Source organism: Patagioenas fasciata, chromosome 6 (genome assembly GCF_037038585.1).
Source record: "Patagioenas fasciata isolate bPatFas1 chromosome 6, bPatFas1.hap1, whole genome shotgun sequence".
In the NCBI taxonomy this organism is placed as follows: Eukaryota; Metazoa; Chordata; class Aves; order Columbiformes; family Columbidae; genus Patagioenas; species Patagioenas fasciata.
In genome coordinates, this window is record NC_092525.1 from 36,957,162 (window position 1) to 36,977,850 (window position 20,689).

Below are 20,689 nucleotides of genomic sequence, written 5' to 3' on the forward strand. Positions count from 1 at the left end.
AATAGATGATAAGCACTATACAAAATAGCATTAAGCTTTTAGAAATAAGTTTATATCTATCAGAAATACACTAAAATGTTGTTACTTTGTCTTCTCAGTGTCCTTCATTCTATATCAATGTTTTATTCATTTGTCTTATTTCCTTATGTGGAATTTCTGTTATCTCTAAGAAGAGAATTTACAATATAAGTACAATGGTCAAGAAACAGTAATTGTGCATACTGCCAAGAGTGTGTCTGATTTGTCATCTGATTCGCTGACAAGAAATGTGGCATTAAAGTCCTGATACGGTCGCTGTTGGATGACAGATTTTTTTCAAAAATTGTATTGTTAATTATTCCGCACCAATATTATGCTTGGTTAAGATTAATATTATTGGTGTTGGAGGTGCTATAGTTCAGTTGCAGCTAAATTTATGATTCTAGTAAGGATAGGAAATTTCACTTAAATGCTTGATTTCTTTCCTATATGTATTCACATATTTGAAACTTGTTTTTCTTTAGACCTGGATCTGTTGTACCTACTGGTTTATTTCAAGGAATTAAAACTGTTAATCCAATGTTTCGAGGCTACTCTCAACAGGTAAAACTTTCTGATGTCTTCTAAATCTGCCTAAGCCATAATGTTATATCTTATTTTTAAACTTAATACTTAAGATATGCTTCCTATATTTGTTTAAAGCATATGCAACAAAGTTTATATGCTTCAAATGTAGATTATTTGAAACCAAACTACCAACAGTTAATTTGGGTTTTGTGTTTGTATATATCAAATTCTTGAAAGGCCTTTGACTTTGGAGAATAACTAATTTTCCCATTTTCCAGGAAAATTAAAAGAATATGTATCTAAATCATTCGCTTTGTGTGAAATAATGCTGCTAACATTTGAGCAGTACCAGAAAACAAAGGTGTTAAAAATATAAAAGAATAGAATTATTTTTTATATTCATCTACCTGTAAAAAAAATACAATATACCATTTTCATTTAGTATCTTTGGGGGAAAAAAAAAGGCAAACAAAACAAAAAACCCAAACCCAAAACCAACCAAACAAAAAACCATAACCAAAACAAGACACCAGTCTGTGTTTAGTAAGCAGTATTGCAGGAGCTGTAAGTTGGTGACTTGTCAGAGGCATGGGTTATCACATAGTAAAGGCATTCTTCAGTTGATCCTTCTTATAATATCTTGCTGCATTCATATGGTTTGCAGTACTTTATTGAAATGTTTTGGGCTGGAGGAAAAAATTAAACCCTCTAATTAGAAAAGCTTACTCATATCTTCCAGGAATCTGCTGTTATTCAAAGGAGTTTTGCTGTTTCAGTTAACATGTCTTGTATTCGTGGAGTGGAGGATTAGAGCACATTTCAATGTTCAAATGCTGTGTGTAGCTGTAAAGTAAATGTTTAAGTAGTAATATAAATGTTTTTTAATTTACTCATTAATTTCTTAAGAGTCCCATGGATTTCTGGAAAAGTATCAGTCTTGATAACTGAAAATCACAGAATCCCAGAATGTCAGGGGTTGGAAGGGACCTGAAAAGTTCATCCAGTGCAATCCCCCCATGGAGCAGGAACACCCAGCTGAGGTTCCACAGGAAGGTGTCCAGGCGGGTTTGAATGTCTGCAGAGAAGGAGACTCCACAACCTCCCTGGGCAGCCTGGGCCAGGCTCTGCCACCCTCACCATGAAGAAGTTTCTTCTCAAATTTAAGTGGAACCTCTTGTGTTCCAGTTTGAACCCATTACCCCTCGTCTTATCATTGGTTGTCACCGAGAAGAGCCTGGCTCCATCCTCCTGACACTCACCCTTTATAGATCTGTAAACATTAATGAGGTCACCCCTCAGTGTCCTCCAGCTCCAGAGCCCCAGCTCCCTCAGCCTTTCCTCACACGGGAGATGCTCCACTCCCTTCAGCATCTTGGTGGCTGCGCTGGACTCTCTCCAGCAGTTCCCTGTCCTTCTGGAACTGAGGGGCCACAACTGGACACAATATTCCAGGTGTGGTCTCCCCAGGGCAGAGTAGAGGGGCAGGAGAACCTCTCTGACCTACTGACCACCCCCTTGTAATCCACCCCAGATACCATTGGCGTTCCTGGCCACAAGGGCCCAGTGCTGGCTCATGGTCACCCTGCTGTCCCCAGGACCCCCAGGTCCCTTTCCCCTACACTGCTCTCTAATAGGTCATTCCCCAACTTACACTGGAACCTGGGGTTGTTCCTACCCAGATGCAAGACTCTACACTTGCCCTTATTATATTTCATTAATTTTTCCCCACCCAACTCTCCAGCCTGTCCAGGTCTCTGGATGGCAGCACAGCCATAATAAATAAACTGTACGGAAACTTGGTTCTTGCAGCTTTGAACACTGAGAATGTCTTTTTTCATGCAGAGCAACACTTAATGAGAACCTTTTCAGGTTCTGCCTGGTTCACACTTCAGTTATATGTTTAGGAGGTTTCATGGCAACAATTCCAGCAAAGCAGGTCTTTCATGACTGACACTCTCCTATTGCCCAGCATCGCCAGGTGGGCAGCCTTGTCCTATATTCAGGTAGAAGAAGAAATTATTTTGCTCAATTAATTTATCAATTAATCTGTGTCTCAAGGTTTGAGTCCTTCTTTTTCTTTTTTTTTTTTGTAAAAGGATTACCAGCAAATAATCATTCTAGATTTTTGTTAATTACCCAAACTTGAATCTCAAATCTGGTAGATGTAGTTTTTAAGAAGAATGTGTTTCAGTCAGCAGTTGTGAGCATAATAACTAATTGCTATGATGGATGGGAATGTTGAGCAGCAGAAGTTACTATTATGAACAACCCAAATACAAGAGAGGAAAATAGAAGCAGTAGTAGTTGCCAAGAAGAAACTATTGTTTTCTCTCATGCTTGCTTTAGTAGATATTCTCTATTGCCAGGAACCAAGCTGCTGCGTAGATTCTTGAAATTTGATGGCTTTTAAGATATTTTGAAACATGGATTAGACTTGTAGTAATACTTGACAGCTCTTTGTGGAAACACTGATAGTTGAGGAATCTTGTCCAGGCTTGAGAAGAAGAATTAAGATCTTGTAGGCAGTATGATGCAATTGGAAAGATGAGCTAAGTGCATTATAATACTTCTTAATAGAGTATTTCCATACACAGGGAAAGCAAGGCTCTGATTGCATTGCTGATGCTGCTGCATAAGGCTTTAAAAAACTGTCCCTAAAATGTTCCTTTACCAGCAAAACTGGAATCTGACCACACTGGTGGTAGTTGCTCAATTTACATTTATCATTCATATAAGCTGTGGCTGTATTTTTGTTTAAGTTGTTGAAATAAGCTTTTTGGGAATTGAAGTGTTTTGGAGGAAACTTGAATGGTACTTGTGACACGCAAGAAAAAATACGTGGTCTGGCAATGCAATTTCTGTTGAATATTAGTCATGGGACAGAGGACTTTACCTTATTCTTCTTGAACAGCTGCAGCTTTCATTTTAGCGATCTGTATCTTTTCCTGAAATGACTTTAGTACTTTCGAAATAAAACGGAATAATATTGTAAAACTTGTTTAAAATCCTAGGATGCACAAGAGTTTTTACGTTGTCTAATGGATTTGCTTCATGAAGAGCTTAAAGAACCAGTTGTAGAACTGGAAGATGCCCAGCCTGTGAGTGTTGATGAGAGCATGGAAGAAGACAAGAGCCAGTCGGATGTCGGCTTTCAGCCCTGTGAATCCTGTGGTACCTGTGATAAACCAGAAAGTGATGGTATTTTCAAACCTGTCTTAGAGGATCCTGCGGAGACAACCATGTTAATTCAGGATGATGATAGCAACTCAGTCACATCCAAGGATTGGCAGAAGGAAAAAGTATCAAGCAACAAGCTGAAACGAGCAAATTCTATAGAAGACTTGGAAAAAGACACAAACACTGCTGCAGAGAGCACTGAATTTCTAAATAATCAAGGAACTGTTAAAGTACAGATACACAGCAGGTTCTCAGGTAATGCATTACTAATGCACCATTGAAATAGTCAAATTCTTAATCATAATATCTGTGTGAGTGGAAATGAGTTACAGTAGAATACACTGGACAAGTATAGGTTAAATAGGGTAGATGGATTTACTTGTAAATAATGCGCCTTCTTAATTTATTTTTTCAGTTTAGGTATTCTAAATTCAATTTGCATTCCCTTGAAAAGCTAAAGATTTGTACTGGGTGGGGTTTCAGATAACCCAGGAGAGTGGAGGTTTTTTTGTATTTGCTTTTAACTGAAAGGCATGTGAATTTAAATGGTGATTCATTCCTAAATGTCCAGTGACTTGATAGTGTGGTTAAATAAATTACGTAACTATTGCATCTGTTCATTCTGCAGTTTATTTTTGATAGAGTTTATGAAATAATGCAAATATTAATTGCAGAGTACATCAATGATGTCCACATGAATGATGTATCTGCAGCCCAAACCCCACCATCAAATGAAGGGATGAATGCACGCTTATCAAACAGTCCTCCAAAATCCTTCTCGTCATGCTCTTCACTGGCACCAGTCCACAAAAAAGGTATCAGCCTCCTGGTACTGAATTTCTCTGTATTACAGTTTTCATTTTGTTGTTTCTTGTGTCATGCATAGCAGTGCAGCATTGTACTTAAGGGTTTTTGGGTTTGGTTTGGTGTTTTTTTTTAATCCCCTATCCCCTGTGGGAAGAGGAAGCATCATATAAGCTGGACATATAATAAGATTCCCATTACTTCTGTAAAATTCTGATTATTTTGAAGCACGAATAGTATTTGCTTTGAGAGGATGGAATCATATTCTTAAACAACCTTCTCAGTTGCACTGGTTTGGAGAGAAGGAAAATGTGGGAGAAGTTGGTACCACAGAGAGGTAATGCTTTTCAGAGAACATGCACATTGGTTCTTCTGCAGAAGTTCAGTAAGTCAGTATTTTAGTTTACCAAGGTTTAAGGAGCACTGTGTGCCTATATTGTAGATACACATGTACATGTTAACTGCTTTATGCTTATCACTGTCTTCGCGGTTTAGAGGGTTTTTATTGGCACTTTCCACAGTATGATGTGTTTATCAGCATCCAGAATGTTTAGATTTCTATTGCTTTTAGATACAAGGCATTGCAGCTTTAGGGCACAAGGGACAATATATGATTTATTTTTTTTTCTTCCCCCTTATTTGTCTAACCGGAGACCTGAATAAGCTGCTGTTGGGCTGCATTCTAGTAGTAAATTTAGTGTATTTCAGCCCACTGCCAGTGTTGTGATACAATAAGCTTGTGTATGAGCTCTTCAGCCCAACATGGTTAAAAGTTCCTAGAAAGATAAAATCAAATTAAATGTCAGATCGAATGCGCCTTTTTAAGTTTATACACTGGGATTCCTGCCAAGATGAATCTCATGGCAGCAGGCTGTAGATTTCAAGACCGGCAATTTGAGTTTTCCTTAAACAGAGGCAAAATTTTCTGGTGTTTTTTCCTCCATAAACTGCTTGAGGAACCTACATGAATTGCCTGGTACTAGCAGTAGTCGGGTTGTGTAATTTCTAAGGAATATTTAATAAATAGCAACCAGGGCTTGGCTCATAATTTAATCCAAAATACGTGTGATCTCTAATTATGTTCTGCAAAGTTGAAGGAAATCAGAATCCACTATATCTTGATCTACTTTCAGCATTTTATTCTTGTCATTGTATAGTTTCAACTGTATCATCACCAAAAAGGAGGAAGCGCAAGAAGTACAGGAGTGTTATCTCTGATATATTTGATGGAACTATAATAAGCTCAGTACAGTGCTTGACTTGTGATCGGGTGAGTAAGAAAGGGGACTTCTAGCATTTAGTATGTTTTTCTCCCCAATACAAATACTCATGAATGCAGTCGTTCTCTGGTAACTTTATTCTTTCATAGCAGATTTCCTCAGAAATGTAGGTTGTTTCATGCTTGTTCGCTCAAATAGCAAAAGCAGCTACTACCAGCATGTTTTGTTTAGGCTAGCTTGAATTGAGCTGGATATTTACTCAGAGCTGAAAAATATCATTTTGAGAATTGGTTTACAGCAAGGATGGAGAAAGAGGCTTGCTCTTCAACTTTACTTAGGTAGGATTGCTTTCTGCTAATGTTCTGAATACCCTAATACATACCTGCTACTGTTTTAAGTTCTCAGGTACATAATGTTACAAAGAAAAGTAAGAGACGATAGTTCAATAACACTACTAAACAGTCTTATCATGTAGACTGAAGCTAAGAAAATTCAAGACACTTTTACAGGTCATATGAATCATTAACTGCTTTCTGAAATTGTCCTCTACTGCAGGATGTGGTGCAATATAGGAATAGTTGATTTTTTTCCTGTACTGCTTGCTTATACAATTATTTAGAACAGCACATATGATCGTTTAAAATAAAGTCACTTAAGTTTCAAAACAATAGTATCAAACGTTGGAGATGCAAATCTTTGCATTGGGAGCAAGTTTCCCAACAGCAAGTTTAAACCTCCCCCTGATGCATGCCCTTACTGCTTCCCTTGCTTTACAACTAATAATACAGAGACCACAGGGTAATTCGTGAGCAAGTTCAAAAAATAAATAAGAATTTTTAAATTTTAAAGTTTGTTTGATGTTTTACTCTGTGACTATGTGATCACTGGATTCAGGATAGGAGAAAGCAAATGCGCAACTGAGTCTGTTTTGCAGCAGGTCCAGTTATATCAGGTCAAGATAATGTCAAAGTAAAGCGCTGTCAAAAAAATGGGCTGAAGCTTTCTGAAATGAGCTTGTATAACAGGAGCCAGAGGCAAAAACCAAAGAGCTTTGCATGATAAGACAATTAATAAGAAATAGAAAATTACTTTGTAATTAATGGTGTACTTTGCTTTTCTCATCAAGCTTAACTCTGTGTTTTTTATGTATTTTCTTCTTTAGCTGTCTGTAACCCTGGAGACCTTCCAGGATCTGTCCTTGCCTATTCCAGGTAAGGAAGATCTTGCAAAACTCCATTCTGCCAGTCATCAGACATCTCTAGTCAAAGCAGGGTCATGTGGAGAAGCATATGCCCCCCAGGGATGGATAGCTTTTTTTATGGAATATTTCAAAAGGTAAATAATATTTACCTTGTTTCGTTTATTTATCTATTTTGAAATTCCAGTTTCTGCTCTTCTGGCAGAACATTTGTTGGTTTTCTTTCTTTTCTGTCAATGATGTTTCAGGTTTGTTGTCTCATGTGTTCCTAGCTGGTTTTGGGGTCCGGTTGTAACCTTACAAGATTGTCTTGCTGCCTTTTTCGCCAGAGATGAGCTCAAGGGTAAGAGGTTAATTACATCAACATGTTTCTTCTGGGTTTTTTTTCTCCTCCTGTCACAATAAGATGATTAATATCTTCTTAGCTTCATGCAATTAAGCAAAGGCCACCTGTTAGACTTAATTATTCCTTGCTCTTATGGGATTGTTCATTTCAAAAAGGTAAGCTTCTTGCTTAACTGGATATTTGAGGCACAAAATGCCTGTGAAAGCTGCTTGAGAAATGTCAAGTAAATCTGAATTTGGTTTAATGAAATGGTATCAAGTGAAGGTTCGTAACAATTTCAAAACACACTATATTAATACTCATTCTCATAACCTTAATTTGGGCTTAGTAAAATATTTGTGTTTTAAATTATATAACAGCATCTTTTTAGATTATTCTGTTACTGCTTCATAGTTGAAAGCGTAAAACATAAGAACCTTTCTACTTAGTTGGTATCTCAACATTCTTACAACTGTTAAATATTTAATGCAACCTGAAGATAAATTCTCTTGAGACTTTTAAATATCAAATACATGCTCTTGAAGGATAACTACTGGGATTTGGAGAATAATGGCCCTTTTTCTTCTCCCTGATATTTGCAGGTGATAACATGTACAGCTGTGGAAGGTGTAAAAAGTAAGCTGGCTTTTAACTTTGTTTAACTTGTCTTAATTTGAGTGCTTTAATGCTTCTGTTAGTCAAGAGGTATTTATTTCTGTTGGATATGTCACAGTGCTATTAATCTTTTGATACCACCTTGCGGTCTGGCTGTCAGAAATTTAGTATTCCAAAGGTGCAGGAGTTGGGAAGCACTGACTCACTGTACCATATTGCAAAACAAATGTGCTTAATTCTTTTTCATGTTCCTTACAATTTGAGACCTTTCTAAATTGTTTTTGATTGATAAAATAGAAGCTTTTAGCCCTCTACATTACTAGCAAGTTTTCATTGATACACAGTAGGTCACTTCAGTGTGTTAAAAATAAAGAAATATATGATGGCTTTAAATACTAAAGTACCAAGAAACAAAAGTCCTCTGAAGAATGCTCGAAGTGTTTGTGGAAAATAAGTGTTATTCCTTGCTATGTAAGTGGTGATCTGCTGTAGGTAATTTCTTAACAAAAATTAGTTGATTTCTTTTTCTCTTTTGCTGAATGATCAGCTTTCACTAAGCTTTAAGTTCTTTATGCTAAGGGAAATTGTTAGCTAGATGGAACTTGGTTGTTTGTTCTTGCTGCTTTGAATATTTCAGCAGTACAGATTGTCTTTTCTGAAGCGTCATTGTTTGTATCATTTTGGCTACTCCATGTCTAGCCTACATTCCAGAAATATTTTGCATTTACTAACGTAATGTTCAGCTTAGACTTTTGCTGATCTAGCACGATATAATAAAACCTTTTCAGAACTAAGTATTGTTTTGGTTTTGTATTTGTTTAGATTAAGAAACGGAGTGAAATTCTGCAAAGTGCAAAAATTTCCTGAGGTACTGTTACTACATGCACTTTAAAGCACTTTCTCTGCATGGTTAGGAATGTGGTGACTGATGGGTTGCATGGAGTAAGTTGTGTTCAAAACGTTACCTGATGAAAGCGTATCTTCATATTGGTATTTATTTCAAGAACGTGAACAACATTTAATTATTCACCCCATAAGAAAATGAACCTTGTACATTAACAGTAAAGTTAAAAGAATGGGTTTTTACGGTCAGCCTGCAGAACTTACTCATACTGTAGATCATAGAATTAAATACCACAGCCAGACTGAAAATCTTTTCTATAAGTAATGCTTGTAGCTTTACATTTTAAAAGTAATCCAATCTCACACTTCAAAACATGGGTTGATGGCTGGAATAGTCAGGAAGAATTAATGTCCCTTGCGACAAGATTGTGCAATAGGTGCGTTGAGGAAGAGAAAAGGTATGTTGTTCATTGCTGCATCAGTGTTAGTAACTGTTCGGGACTGGCTTTTTAATACTGTCAGTAAGATAAGTCTTTGATAATTACAAATTAATTTCTAACTCCTTAAGCCACAGTTGATTTTTAAAAAATATATCTGTGGAACACAGAGCTTGTGATAGTTGCCTCAAGCCATAGACAAAAGTGATCTATTTGGGATGATAAAAGGCAATGATGGCATGCATAGTGTAGTTGTTTAACAGCAAATAACAGCGCGTATAGTCCTTGAGTGAATCTGCCAATCCTTCTTACAGATCTTGTGCATTCATCTCAAAAGATTTAGACATGAACTTATGTTTTCCACGAAAATTGGGACGCACGTGTCCTTCCCCTTGGAAGGCCTTGATCTTCAGCCTTTCCTGGCGAAGGACAGTCCAGCTCAAATAGTGACTTACGATCTCCTGTCTGTCATCTGCCATCATGGAACTGCCAGCAGTAAGTATGAGGTTGATTGTTTTGTCTTTGCAGTTGATATTCACACCAGCACTTCTGTTTAAGGATGATATCCATATGCTGAAGGGTAAATAGATAAGCATTGGTAATTATAATTTGAAAGATAAATGCTGTGATTTTTACCTTGAATCATCTTGCTCTTAAAGAGTTGACAGATTTTGAAATTGTATAGCATACATAAATAAAATTGTAGGTGGAAAAAATTAACATGTCCTGGAATATTAGGTAAAAAACTATATGCACTATTGAAAGTGAATAGTTTAAATGTGCAAATAATGTTACATGCCAGCAGATGACCAGCTATCAGCTGTTCTGCACAGCTGTTGTGTAAGGTTTTGATGCTTTGCATGCCTTAGTGTTTCGGAAAGAGTTCACAAACCACCAGAGAGATGCCAGTAGTTTTTTTAAAAGATGTTCTCTTGGGTGATCACTGCCAATTAACCCTGAAACAGGCAGCAACTGCATAGTGATGAGTAGCTGAATTAACATCTTGTTGCTATATGTCAAGCTTGTTCCTGCCCAAGTGCATTCAGTATTTATAAGATTTGGAAAATAGCAGGAAGAAAAGCTTGAAGCCAGAAACTTTGTAGATTTTCACAGAAGTTCCTCACCCCCTCCTGCTCCCCAAACTTGAGGTACCATTACTTAGATGAAGTCGTTTCAATTTTTTCTGGATGCTTTTTCATCTTCCATTTAGTGCTTGCTGAATGATGCTTCTTGTCATTGGTTTAGTAGATATGTGATTATTTTATTATTGACAGTTGAATATGTATTTAAAAACAGTAATAATTTAAAATATATTATGAATAGTCCCTAAAACACCGTTAAGTATGGTCTTGATATCATGTAGCCATTTACACATTTATGCTAATTTCTGTTATAAAACATACAAAGATTTGGAGAGAGTTTATTGTGGAAACTGATTTGGTTAAACTGTTGAGACTGTCTTACACTGATTTGAAGCTCATGGTTCAAGAATACATTAGATAACAAGCTGTTTAAAGAGTTCAAGAATATACTGAAAGCAGTGTCCTACTTTCCACTAGCTGATAGAAATTCAGAAAAAAAATAGCTGATCCTGACTTTGAGAGCAATCAATATCCAGGCCCTGTCTACTAATGATTTAATGTTTCTCCCATTTAAGACTTGCTTTTTTTGGACTTGCTGTGCAATACATGAAAAGGAAGTAAAATGAGCAGCTCCGGACACTTAACTCTTGTTTCTAACACTCTAGGTGGACATTACATAGCTTATTGTCGCAACAACTTAAATAATTTGTGGTATGAATTTGATGACCAGAGTGTCACAGAAGTGTCAGAAACCACAGTGCAAAATGCAGAAGCCTATGTTCTCTTCTACAGGTAAGAAATTAAAGGTACAATCATACTCGTATTAGTCAAGTATGGAAATAACTTTTTAAGCACTTGGGCGGCTTTTGGAAATTAGCTGTCCCACAAAAATTATAGTGGAAGAATTTGACCAACCAGAAAAGCCTGTACAGGAGAGAGACTTAAACCTTCAGTTATGTCCTTACAGTTGCTCTGTCACTGCTAAAACATGTATGGAACTTAAAATGAAAATTAAATCTGCATAAATATAGTAAGATTACTAGGAAGAGAACTTCAGGCAAATGTTAGAACTGGCCACCAATTACCTTGTTTTCAATTGGAGAAAAGGAATCGTACACACAAGGAGGTTTTACACACAGACTCCAACTATTAGACCTTTAAAGGGAATTGTGGAAAGTCTTTTTAGCAGGTGGAATGTGGAACAACAGAGGTTTTAATGTCGGGGAAATTATAGACTGGTCTTTTCCTGAAAGTTGAAATGAAAGGCGAGAAGTCATGTTATTCTTGTCTTCATTCTAAGAAATACTTGAAATCATGAAAGCAACTTAACTCAATTTTCAAATTCTAAATTTCTGGACCTAAGATCAAATTTCCCCTAAAAGTTGACCGTGACATAGATGGTGTCAGAATTGCAGAAGAAATTAGATGCGTTCTGAGAGCGCTTTAACTTTCATTAGGAGCACACACATCTGCCACTGTCTGAGCTGAGCCTGTGAGTCTGGCTCAGTAAGTCTTCTAAAAGGAAATGTGGATGTCACACCATATTGCCAAGAAAGAGCACTGTACCTGATTGTGGGCAGACATATTACATGATAGCATTCATAAAATCTTATTTTTAAAAAAGAAATACATATACCCACAAAACACTACCAGACACACAAAATAGGTGTTCTTTCAGTGCATTTTAGGAAGCTTAGTCGAGACAGGTATGCATTTTTAAATTACAGCTGGAAAGTGAACTTAGCTACTTGAGTTTCATTTTCAGATTTTTAAGGTTTTTGTTAGATAATTTTGACCTGAATTTCTTCAGGTAATGTATTTTAATTGGGTTCATAGCATGTATTTTTCCTCCTGTTTTAGTCTTGTTTTGCTATACTATAAATAGTCTTGTTGCTACAGCCATTAGGTCTACCTGAAGCTTTTTATCAGCTCTCTGAGTCTACTTTGACTCTGTAAATTAACAGGGGTGGCCCAGCTTTTGTGTGATGCTGAGTGAAGTTTCAGGACAGGGTTTTGAAGGACAGAATGAATGGTTCCAACCTGCTTTTGGAGTAGAGAGGTTCTATCCAATCGAAAACCAGCAGAGCAGAGATATCTCCAGTTGGAACAGCTTCAGTGAGAAAAGTAGGGGAATACAAGAAAAGCAGGGGTATTACAGGATCTATTTGGAGATAAATAAGGAGCATCTGCCCAAGGAGTACAGTTTGCAAAGCTTTAGCTTAAGAGATGCGTAGAGGAACTGGGCAGATGGCAGAGCTTATCTCCGCTCTTGTAATCACCTCTGCTGTCTCTGTTGCCATCTGACTATTTGCTTGCTTGTCTGGGCTAGTAAGTTAAACAGGAACTGTCAGGGGTCTTTGAGTTGTTTCTTGTAAGCATGATAATGCCTGTACCACAGTTTGTCAGGACTAAGGACAAGCACAGGTTTGACAGAGCAAGGAGTCTTTGCTGCACTTCACGCTCTGTACGAACCGTCCTGACTCTTGTGACACGTGGTTCTGTAATGTGACAGTCCAGGTTTCTGCCACGCATTTGCGCTCTGTCTGTGCATAAAAGGTGCAAGGTTTTTCACGTGCTAAGTCAACTACTTCATACTAACAGAACTCAGAAGTATAGACACAGCCCAGGTAATTTACTTGAAATGCAGTTTTCACAAATCAAATTATCTGCACTGTACACAAGGACATATATTTGTCTAACGATTTCTATTTTGGTAATAGAAAGAGCAGTGAAGAAGCACAGAGGGAGAGACGGAGGATATCAGGCCTACTGAATATGATGGAACCAAGTCTTCTGCAGTTCTATGTTTCCAGACAGTGGTTAAATAAATTCAAGACTTTTGCAGAGCCAGGACCAATTTCAAATAATGACTTTCTCTGTGTGCATGGAGGTGAGACGGTAACTGAGTATCATTTAAAAAGAATTTATGTGTTGACTGGTAGCTATCCAGGGATGTACACTTCTTTTAATTAAAGGAATTTGAATATAGTAAGTCCATATTATGACTTGTGTAATTTCTTAAGTAAATTAGAACAATAAAATAATTAAACTATTTCTCACATTTTAGTAGCTGACTAGTTAGAAATGGTACTGTGTGACGTTCTGGTTTTTTTAATTTGCACATTTTGTTCATAGGCTTTCTTGGTTTTTAAAGAGGAACAGTTTGGCGTAGCTGCTTGCTTCCTAAACCTGTATATTCCCATTTTGCCATCATCCTTGATACACTGGCCTGTTAATCTAAGTCTTATTCCAGCTACATGCTAGAAGCAACAAGAAGGTTTGAAAGCTGTGGAACAAGAAATTGGTCTGATGCAGAGTATCCAATGCGTAGCAGTGTGAAAGTAGAGTAGTAATTCTGTATATTTTGTATAGAAGCATAAATATTTCACTTTGTATGAATTGTTAATAAAATGAGAGAATTACATTAAGGAAAACATATTTTGGGAAATATCCATATTTGAGCGCTAACATTCCAAGAAATCATTACTCTGTGGTGTTCCTATACCTATTTTCTAATAAAAAATACAGCTGTATTAGATTAGCCGTTAGAGGTGCTGCCCCTGTTGCTGAACCAAACATTTCACATGGGAATATTGTACCCCTGTAGCAATTTGCAGGGTGAACACATGAGCCCTTGTGGCTGGGGCTTTCCTTCAGCAAAGTTACAGCAGATGACTCATTGTACGAGTGCCTGAACTACTAGATTTTCCCTATTCAAAAGAATTCCTGCATAGCACATTGTGGCTTACCATGTGCTTCAATTCAACACTTCTAATTCTGCAAGCCCCTTTATTTCTGCCTGCATAAAAATTTCACTGCTTTCAAGCATTGCTGTTGTTTCAAGTCTACAGCAAATAAGTTAACTTTGAACAGTTTGCTAATGTGCTTACATACATAGAACAAAATATGTAATCACTTTTTAACATTTTAATTGGATACCTTAAGAGGCATGTTGCGATCAGTATCTAAAAAGGATTCTAGCCCTTTAATTTTAGTCTTTCATATAGCTGGCATCCACTTGTTGTAAACTTTTCAGTCTCACGAGACTAAAATTAGAGCAGTCTCTTTAAATACAATAATAGATTATACTGTGCTAAAGCTCTTTTCACAAGATTTCTCTGAATTCATTGAAAGGTTGTATTTTTTTTTAATGTAGAGATCTCTAACAGTCTTCCTTCCCCAGCTGCCCCCCAGTAAAAATCACAAGTGTTTCTTTTTCTTCTGCAGGTGTTCCTCCACACAAAGCAAACTTCATAGAGGACCTAGTTGTAATGCTACCTCAAAATATATGGGATAATCTGTATAGCAGGTAAGTTTTGTACAGTAACTGGAAAAAAACTCCAGTGATACAGTTTGAGAGCAAATGTGTGCCAAGCAGCTACATCAGACTTTAGAATTAGTGGCTCAGAAAACTATGTGTATATTCTAGGCACAGAGCTAAGTAAAGGGATTGCAAATGGCTGATGCGTATAAATTGCTTGTGTAAAGTAACGTGAAAAGCCTACATAAAATAGTGTGTTACTGGGATAATACTTCAGTATTAAACCAAATAAACATGTATGGTATGTGCAAATGACACAAAGTAGGTCAGCAGAAGTACGCTTTGCGAGAGGTATTTTGAAAGAGCTCTCTGTATCAGCTTCCTGTTCTCGTGTTGGCTGGACGGAGCTTTTCTGTTGGCTTTGAGTCCGCAGCCTCAGCTGCCAGTACTGCTTCAGAATAACTTAGATATAAGTGTTCCATATAACCGCTCCACATTTTAATGTAGGTCAAGTTTAAGTGCTTGCTTACAAAGGAGGGATTCTTGCAAGATGTGTCTCCTTTTAAAGTAACAAAAAGCTGCGGAAGAGCTTTGCTGATGACCTTAAGGACTCTGTATTTCACTTGCATTAAATATTTTTAGCTTTTAATTTCCTGCCACCTAAGCACTGTAGCTAAAGGGTTGTTTATTTGGATTTTTGGTGGGTTTTTTTCAAGTTTCAATAGACACAAGTGAAAATTAGAAACTATACTATTTCCAGCTTATTGCCCCTTTCCTAGATGTACTGAATTTTTCTTCCGACTGACAAAAGCGTTCTCCATTCTTGGTATGCAGAAATATTTGCTAAATGTGAAGGAAAATGTTTTCAAACTTCTCATTATTTTCCCTTCTCTATAAGCTTTCTTAACAAGACATCAAACTTCAATCATTTGATAGAAAGGTAGAAGTCCCAGAGATGCTGGGGTCCTCTGGATTTTGAGAGTAATCTACTAGGTAGAAAAGAGGTATGAATAGTTATTGCTGAACATGTGTCTGATCTGTCTGGCTTCCCGACTGGCACAGGCACCCTTCAACAGCTCTGAAGCAACCACATTTTGCTTTTTGTCTTGCTGTTACCTGGAAATTGTAGGAGACTACCATGACTGCATTGGGTGAGAATTTAGGGTGAGGAAGCCAGCTGTGGTGGAAGCTGATTTTTACTGAGATAACATTAAGGAAAAGGAGGTATTTTTCTAGGATGCCAGTTGCCAATCTGTGTCCCAGACTCATGTGTTTTGCTGCTCACGTGGCACTACTCCCGTTCCAAGTACTTTGGGGTCAGAGTTGCTTCAAGATAATATGGTATAATTCATACTTGACCTACTTTAGTTCAAAACTTGTGAACTGATCAGTGCTGTCTGAAGACAAAGTGTCATCTTCAGAGGTGCAGTTTCAGTGGGAAGTGACCATTTTATGAAACGTGTCTTTAAGTTGGGATGACTGAGTACATACCAAAAAACTTGTATGGACAAGTGCTGTTGTACTGAAATATGCTTTAGTTTTCAGTTAAAATACAACACTTCTGTGTTTGGGGAAGAAAACCAGCAGCCTAAATTATTATTTTTATGGACTGACAAACATACAAGTCTAAAAGGGGAAAAAACCCAATGCCTTCCACAGCAGGTTTTTGTTTAATTTTATTCACTAAATAAACATAGTGATTTTTCACTCTTGCTTAAGAACTTCAATATTTTGAACTGAACTCATGTTGCTATATTTAAGAGCACTCTCTTTTATCTCATTTAATTTTTGAAATAAAATCTGAAGTTTTAGAAGAGAAACAAAACTGGAAGAGAGAACACAGCTCTGACAAAGATAATTATTCAACTAGGAGGTAGAACCTGGAATATCCTTATCTCACCGCGTATGTTAGCCTGACCTTTCTGTTGTAGTAAATGTATCTCTTAAGGCTGCTAGTCATTCAAGAGTATTTTTTTTAATTAGGCCTGTAGATTCCAGGCTAGCAAATGCTACGTTCATATATATATATATATATGTATGTGTATATATATGTGTGTGTATATATATATATAACTATTATGCTGTTTAGTACCAGTGCCCCTGTAGGCTCCCATGTGTGCAGTTTCACAAAAGGAAAATATGGAGGGGAGGGTCATGGAGAATTAACTTCTCAAGAACAAAACAATAAACAAATTTAGAGGCTGGCGTCAAGGAGGCAGCAAAGTGATGAAGAACCTGTAGCGGAATGGAGGAGCATGTTTAAGATAGAACCAGCTGGAGCGTTCTTCCCATAGTAACACTTTTTGAAGTATTTGATACAGGAGGGTTTGAGATGGTTTGTGCTGGCTTTAGGCAGTCGGAACTTGGAAAATGGTTATATCTTAGCATGGAGTACAAAAAACTTCCAGGAAAATAAATGGTGGTGTTTGTGGATCAGTGTGATTGGCATGTATCTGACTTCTGTTACATATTATAAGAAGCTGATACCTGCAATGTCTACAGGTGCACGATCTCTTTACAAGGTATTTTCTGTGAGGTTGATGTTTTTTTCACTTTTACTGCAGGTATGGAGGAGGACCAGCTGTTAACCATCTGTATGTTTGTCACACCTGCCAAATAGAGGCTGAAAGAACTGAAAAAAGAAGGAAAAATGAATTGGAAATGTTTATTCGGGTAAAAAAAGTACACACTTATTCATTCTGCTTTTTGACATCACCTGATATTCGTGACTTGACCCAAGCGGTTACCAGATGTGCATCAGTGATTCCTGTAACAAATGGCCTTTATTAAATATCTGCATACTTATATAGAATCCCTTCTTTCCTGTCACTGACAGTAACGTTCTTGTGATATCTCAAATAACTGTTTATATGGCAATGTACTTAAAGAAAATATTTAATGTGTTTCTTAAATTGTTTTTTTTTGTGGTATGAAAGCAGAGTGCAGCCGCATGAGCAGTTGTTCTTTATGCACTGCCAGTGATCTGTTCTGTGCAATCTGATAAGGCTTGGGTGCAATAACAACATGCCAGCAAAAAGTTAATCCTAATCTTTATCTCTGGTTCTAATTTTTAAAGTATTATTAGAGACATAAACATAAATAATTCAGTGTGAAGTAAATACTTTAGTATTGTAATGGATCTGTAAAATTACTGTCAAGCAGCTACTATATTTTCCATGATTTAGGGATTATGTGAGTTTAGTTTGGGTTACCACTGGTTAGTTGAGTCAACCTCATTTGCTTTAGCGATCAGTATTTTTCCAGTATAACCAATGATTATATGTGCACTGATGTGCAAGTATTTTTACTGGCTAGCAGACAGGAAATTCTGTTATCCTCTATAAAAATTTCTTGGGGTAATGATGGCAAAACTTATTTTATCTCAAACCTTAAGTAGTTTTGTTGGTGCTTTAGTTCATGGCTTCAAGGGGGAGGTATAGCTGTATTATTACAGGGCTAAAAGAGAATGGCTTTAAAGGTTTAAGTGATTTTTTTGCATGTTTCTAAATAATGCTGTGAAAAGATCTAGTATCTGATAAAGAACAAAATGTTAAACTTCCTAAAACTTTAATTAAAAAAAATTTACAGTGATCGAAACAAATTTAGTTAAATGCAATGAAGACTCTTTACTTAGCTGGTTTTTGTAATTTATAGTCACTGCCTTGCAACAAAAACTCAGAAAACGGTGATTTTTTTTTTAATTTTAAAATAGTAGGAACAAGAAATATTTTGTGTTTTTTAAACTGAAGCAAAGAAAAGTCATGAAAAGTCTCAGTGAATTAGTTCACCATGCCTTGCTTGGAATTGTATTGGCATCTGTTCAAAGTATTAGGGGAAAACCAAACGTAGATGAAGATGCAGTTCATCACACAAAGACCCTTCGATAAAATTACGGAGCGAATATTTCAAAGCGCTGTTCTATCGTATTTTATTTTACAAAAATAACTTTTCTACTTGAAAGTTCAGCCTTTCACAATAATTATCCAGTAGTGTTTGATGGCGAAGAATATGTTGCTGTTTTCAGGAAAAAATAAATTCTCAAGTAAAGAATAAATCTTCTTTTAATATGAAGGCAACTACTACATCAAAATCTCACCTCAGGAATTCACCGGGTTTATACTGTTCTGATGGTTCTTTAAAATGTTCTGTCGTGGTGTAATATTATGCTGTTAATAATTACAGTGGTTAAAATAATTAATTAGTTTAAAGAAAAGCAGAAAAAAAACCCCATGTGTTCTTTTTCCGTTTAGCTTAATAGAGCATTCCAAGAGGAAGAATCTCCATCAACATTTTACTGCATCAGTATGCAGTGGTTCAGAGAATGGGAAGGATTTGTAAAGGGTAAAGACAGTGGTAAGCTGTGCTCCCTTTCAAAATAGGGGTAATATTTTCTTTTTTGTTATCATGTAGTGGTAGTGTTTCAGTTGTTTATGCTTTGCAAAGAAGGTTGTAGGAAGAACAGATGGAGATGGCAACAAAAGCTCTTAAAACGAACATGTAAGACATACGTTTTATGGGGTACAAATATAGCCAGGAACCAAATTATAGAATACAGCCAAATAATTCACAAGGATGGATAATGGGATAGTTTTAGAAAGAATGTTGGTTGGTTGTAGGGGCTTTGCTGTTAGCAGCAGCAGGAAAATTTATTGAAGTACAAGGGGGGGATGGATTTTGCTGTGCAAACCAATAGATAATGCTACAGCTTCTGGAGGAAAGGTGACCTTACTGTCACAACCTAAACCCACAGATAACTGGGTAACAACTATAATGATATCACTTTAGTCCACTTTCGGTGCCTGTAAAGTTTTGAAATGGAAATGCTGATAAAATGTTCTATAATCTTGTGAGTCTGCTCTAGGACAACTTTTCTAGGGGTAAGAATTAAGATTAATTTGTGGTTTATGTTGCTTGAAGACTTACTGTAATCATGAATGCTTTGAAATACTTGCTCTTAATTAAAATTCTGATTAGCTTTTAACAACTTAGAACGTACTGTTAAGGAGTACAAGAACAAGCAGTAAACAAACGAGCTATTACTCCTTTCATTTGAAAACAGAACCTCCAACCTGCTCTTGTTTTCAGCTCTCCCATTTTTAATCTTTCTGTCACTAGATCCTCCTGGTCCTATTGATAACGCTAAGATTGCAGTAACAAAGTGTGGAAATGCTGTGCTAAAACAAGGTAGGTGTCCAATACTGCTGCAGCTTTGAGCTCTTTATGATGTCTTTGCTGAAGTTCACAAAATTTATTATGAATTGGTTTTTTTGACTGTTATCATAAAAAGGCAATTCCTAGTGAATCTCTGTGCCTGTTTCGGGGGGAGCAGCTTATTCTTAAAATAAAGAATTGATATCTATACTATACTGATGCAAATATAGGTGAGAGTGTAGCAGGAGGTCAGAGTTAACGTTTAAATGGTCAAAGTGTGCTTTGGCTATGTATCACTTAGTTTAATTGGGTTTTCTTAACATAAATTGGGAGATACTCGACTTTTAGACTGTGTCATATATCTGTATGTAGCTATTTGATTCCCGAAACCTAATTTGAACTGAGAGCTCCTTCTGACACAGGGAAATAAACCATAGTAAGTAAATGCTGGTGCTCATTCTTCTGCAAGTTATTTGCCACTGTACATTGCAAAAGCTTCTCTAGTGTTCAGAGTTAGGGATTTCTTTCTTATTCTTCACAGTCAGATGCTTAATACCATTTATTTGAAATTTGTAGGTACAGGGGGGCAGAAATCAAGTACAAGCCTGCTTTATGAAGACTTTAGACTTCCTATGGATATTTAAATTCATTGTAGCTCAGCTTAAAAAAAAATTGCAGTATTAAGATTAACTTTTATTTAATAACTGGATTTTTTTCCCGATTTAACTTAATACCACAGCATACAGTGGACCTACTGATGGCAATTCACTGGAGGCCACTAGGCCCTGCAGAAACCTCACAAATCGTAAAATGCCAAGAGTATATTTAAAAAAGAATGAGTTCTTGCACATATGGGTTTTGCAGTACATTTTAATGATTTAAATGCTATTGTAGAATTCAACTACAAGGTATAAAGCGCCTGACTGATGTGTAGTAAAAAAAATTAGAATCAATAATTGATAGCAAATTAGCCAGTTGTTGATTTAACTTCAGCTACATTGATTCAAATTAGAACTTGGGTAGAAATGAA

General features: G+C 36.6%; 1 protein-coding gene across 6 annotated transcripts in view; it reads left to right on the forward strand.

The window, feature by feature from the left end:
* USP33 (ubiquitin specific peptidase 33) overlaps nucleotides 1-20,689 on the forward strand; it is a 40,374-nt gene that overhangs the window by 17,163 nt on the left and 2,522 nt on the right. For 4 of the 6 annotated variants that reach the window (XM_071810551.1, XM_071810549.1, XM_071810550.1 and 1 more), the window contains 15 exons: nucleotides 504-582; nucleotides 3,558-3,978; nucleotides 4,398-4,538; nucleotides 5,685-5,797; nucleotides 6,910-7,081; nucleotides 7,184-7,288; nucleotides 7,873-7,906; nucleotides 8,708-8,753; nucleotides 9,480-9,660; nucleotides 10,913-11,039; nucleotides 12,968-13,137; nucleotides 14,475-14,556; nucleotides 17,073-17,181; nucleotides 18,759-18,861; nucleotides 19,624-19,692. In XM_071810551.1, coding sequence (XP_071666652.1) covers nucleotides 504-582; nucleotides 3,558-3,978; nucleotides 4,398-4,538; nucleotides 5,685-5,797; nucleotides 6,910-7,081; nucleotides 7,184-7,288; nucleotides 7,873-7,906; nucleotides 8,708-8,753; nucleotides 9,480-9,660; nucleotides 10,913-11,039; nucleotides 12,968-13,137; nucleotides 14,475-14,556; nucleotides 17,073-17,181; nucleotides 18,759-18,861; nucleotides 19,624-19,692 — 1,952 coding nt within the window. Of the gene's footprint in view, nucleotides 1-503; nucleotides 583-3,557; nucleotides 3,979-4,397; nucleotides 4,539-5,684; nucleotides 5,798-6,909; nucleotides 7,083-7,183; nucleotides 7,289-7,872; nucleotides 7,907-8,707; nucleotides 8,754-9,479; nucleotides 9,661-10,912; nucleotides 11,040-12,967; nucleotides 13,138-14,474; nucleotides 14,557-17,072; nucleotides 17,182-18,758; nucleotides 18,862-19,623; nucleotides 19,693-20,689 lie in introns of all 6 variants that reach the window. The other 2 variants (XM_065842226.2, XM_071810553.1) reach the window with 2 other exon arrangements.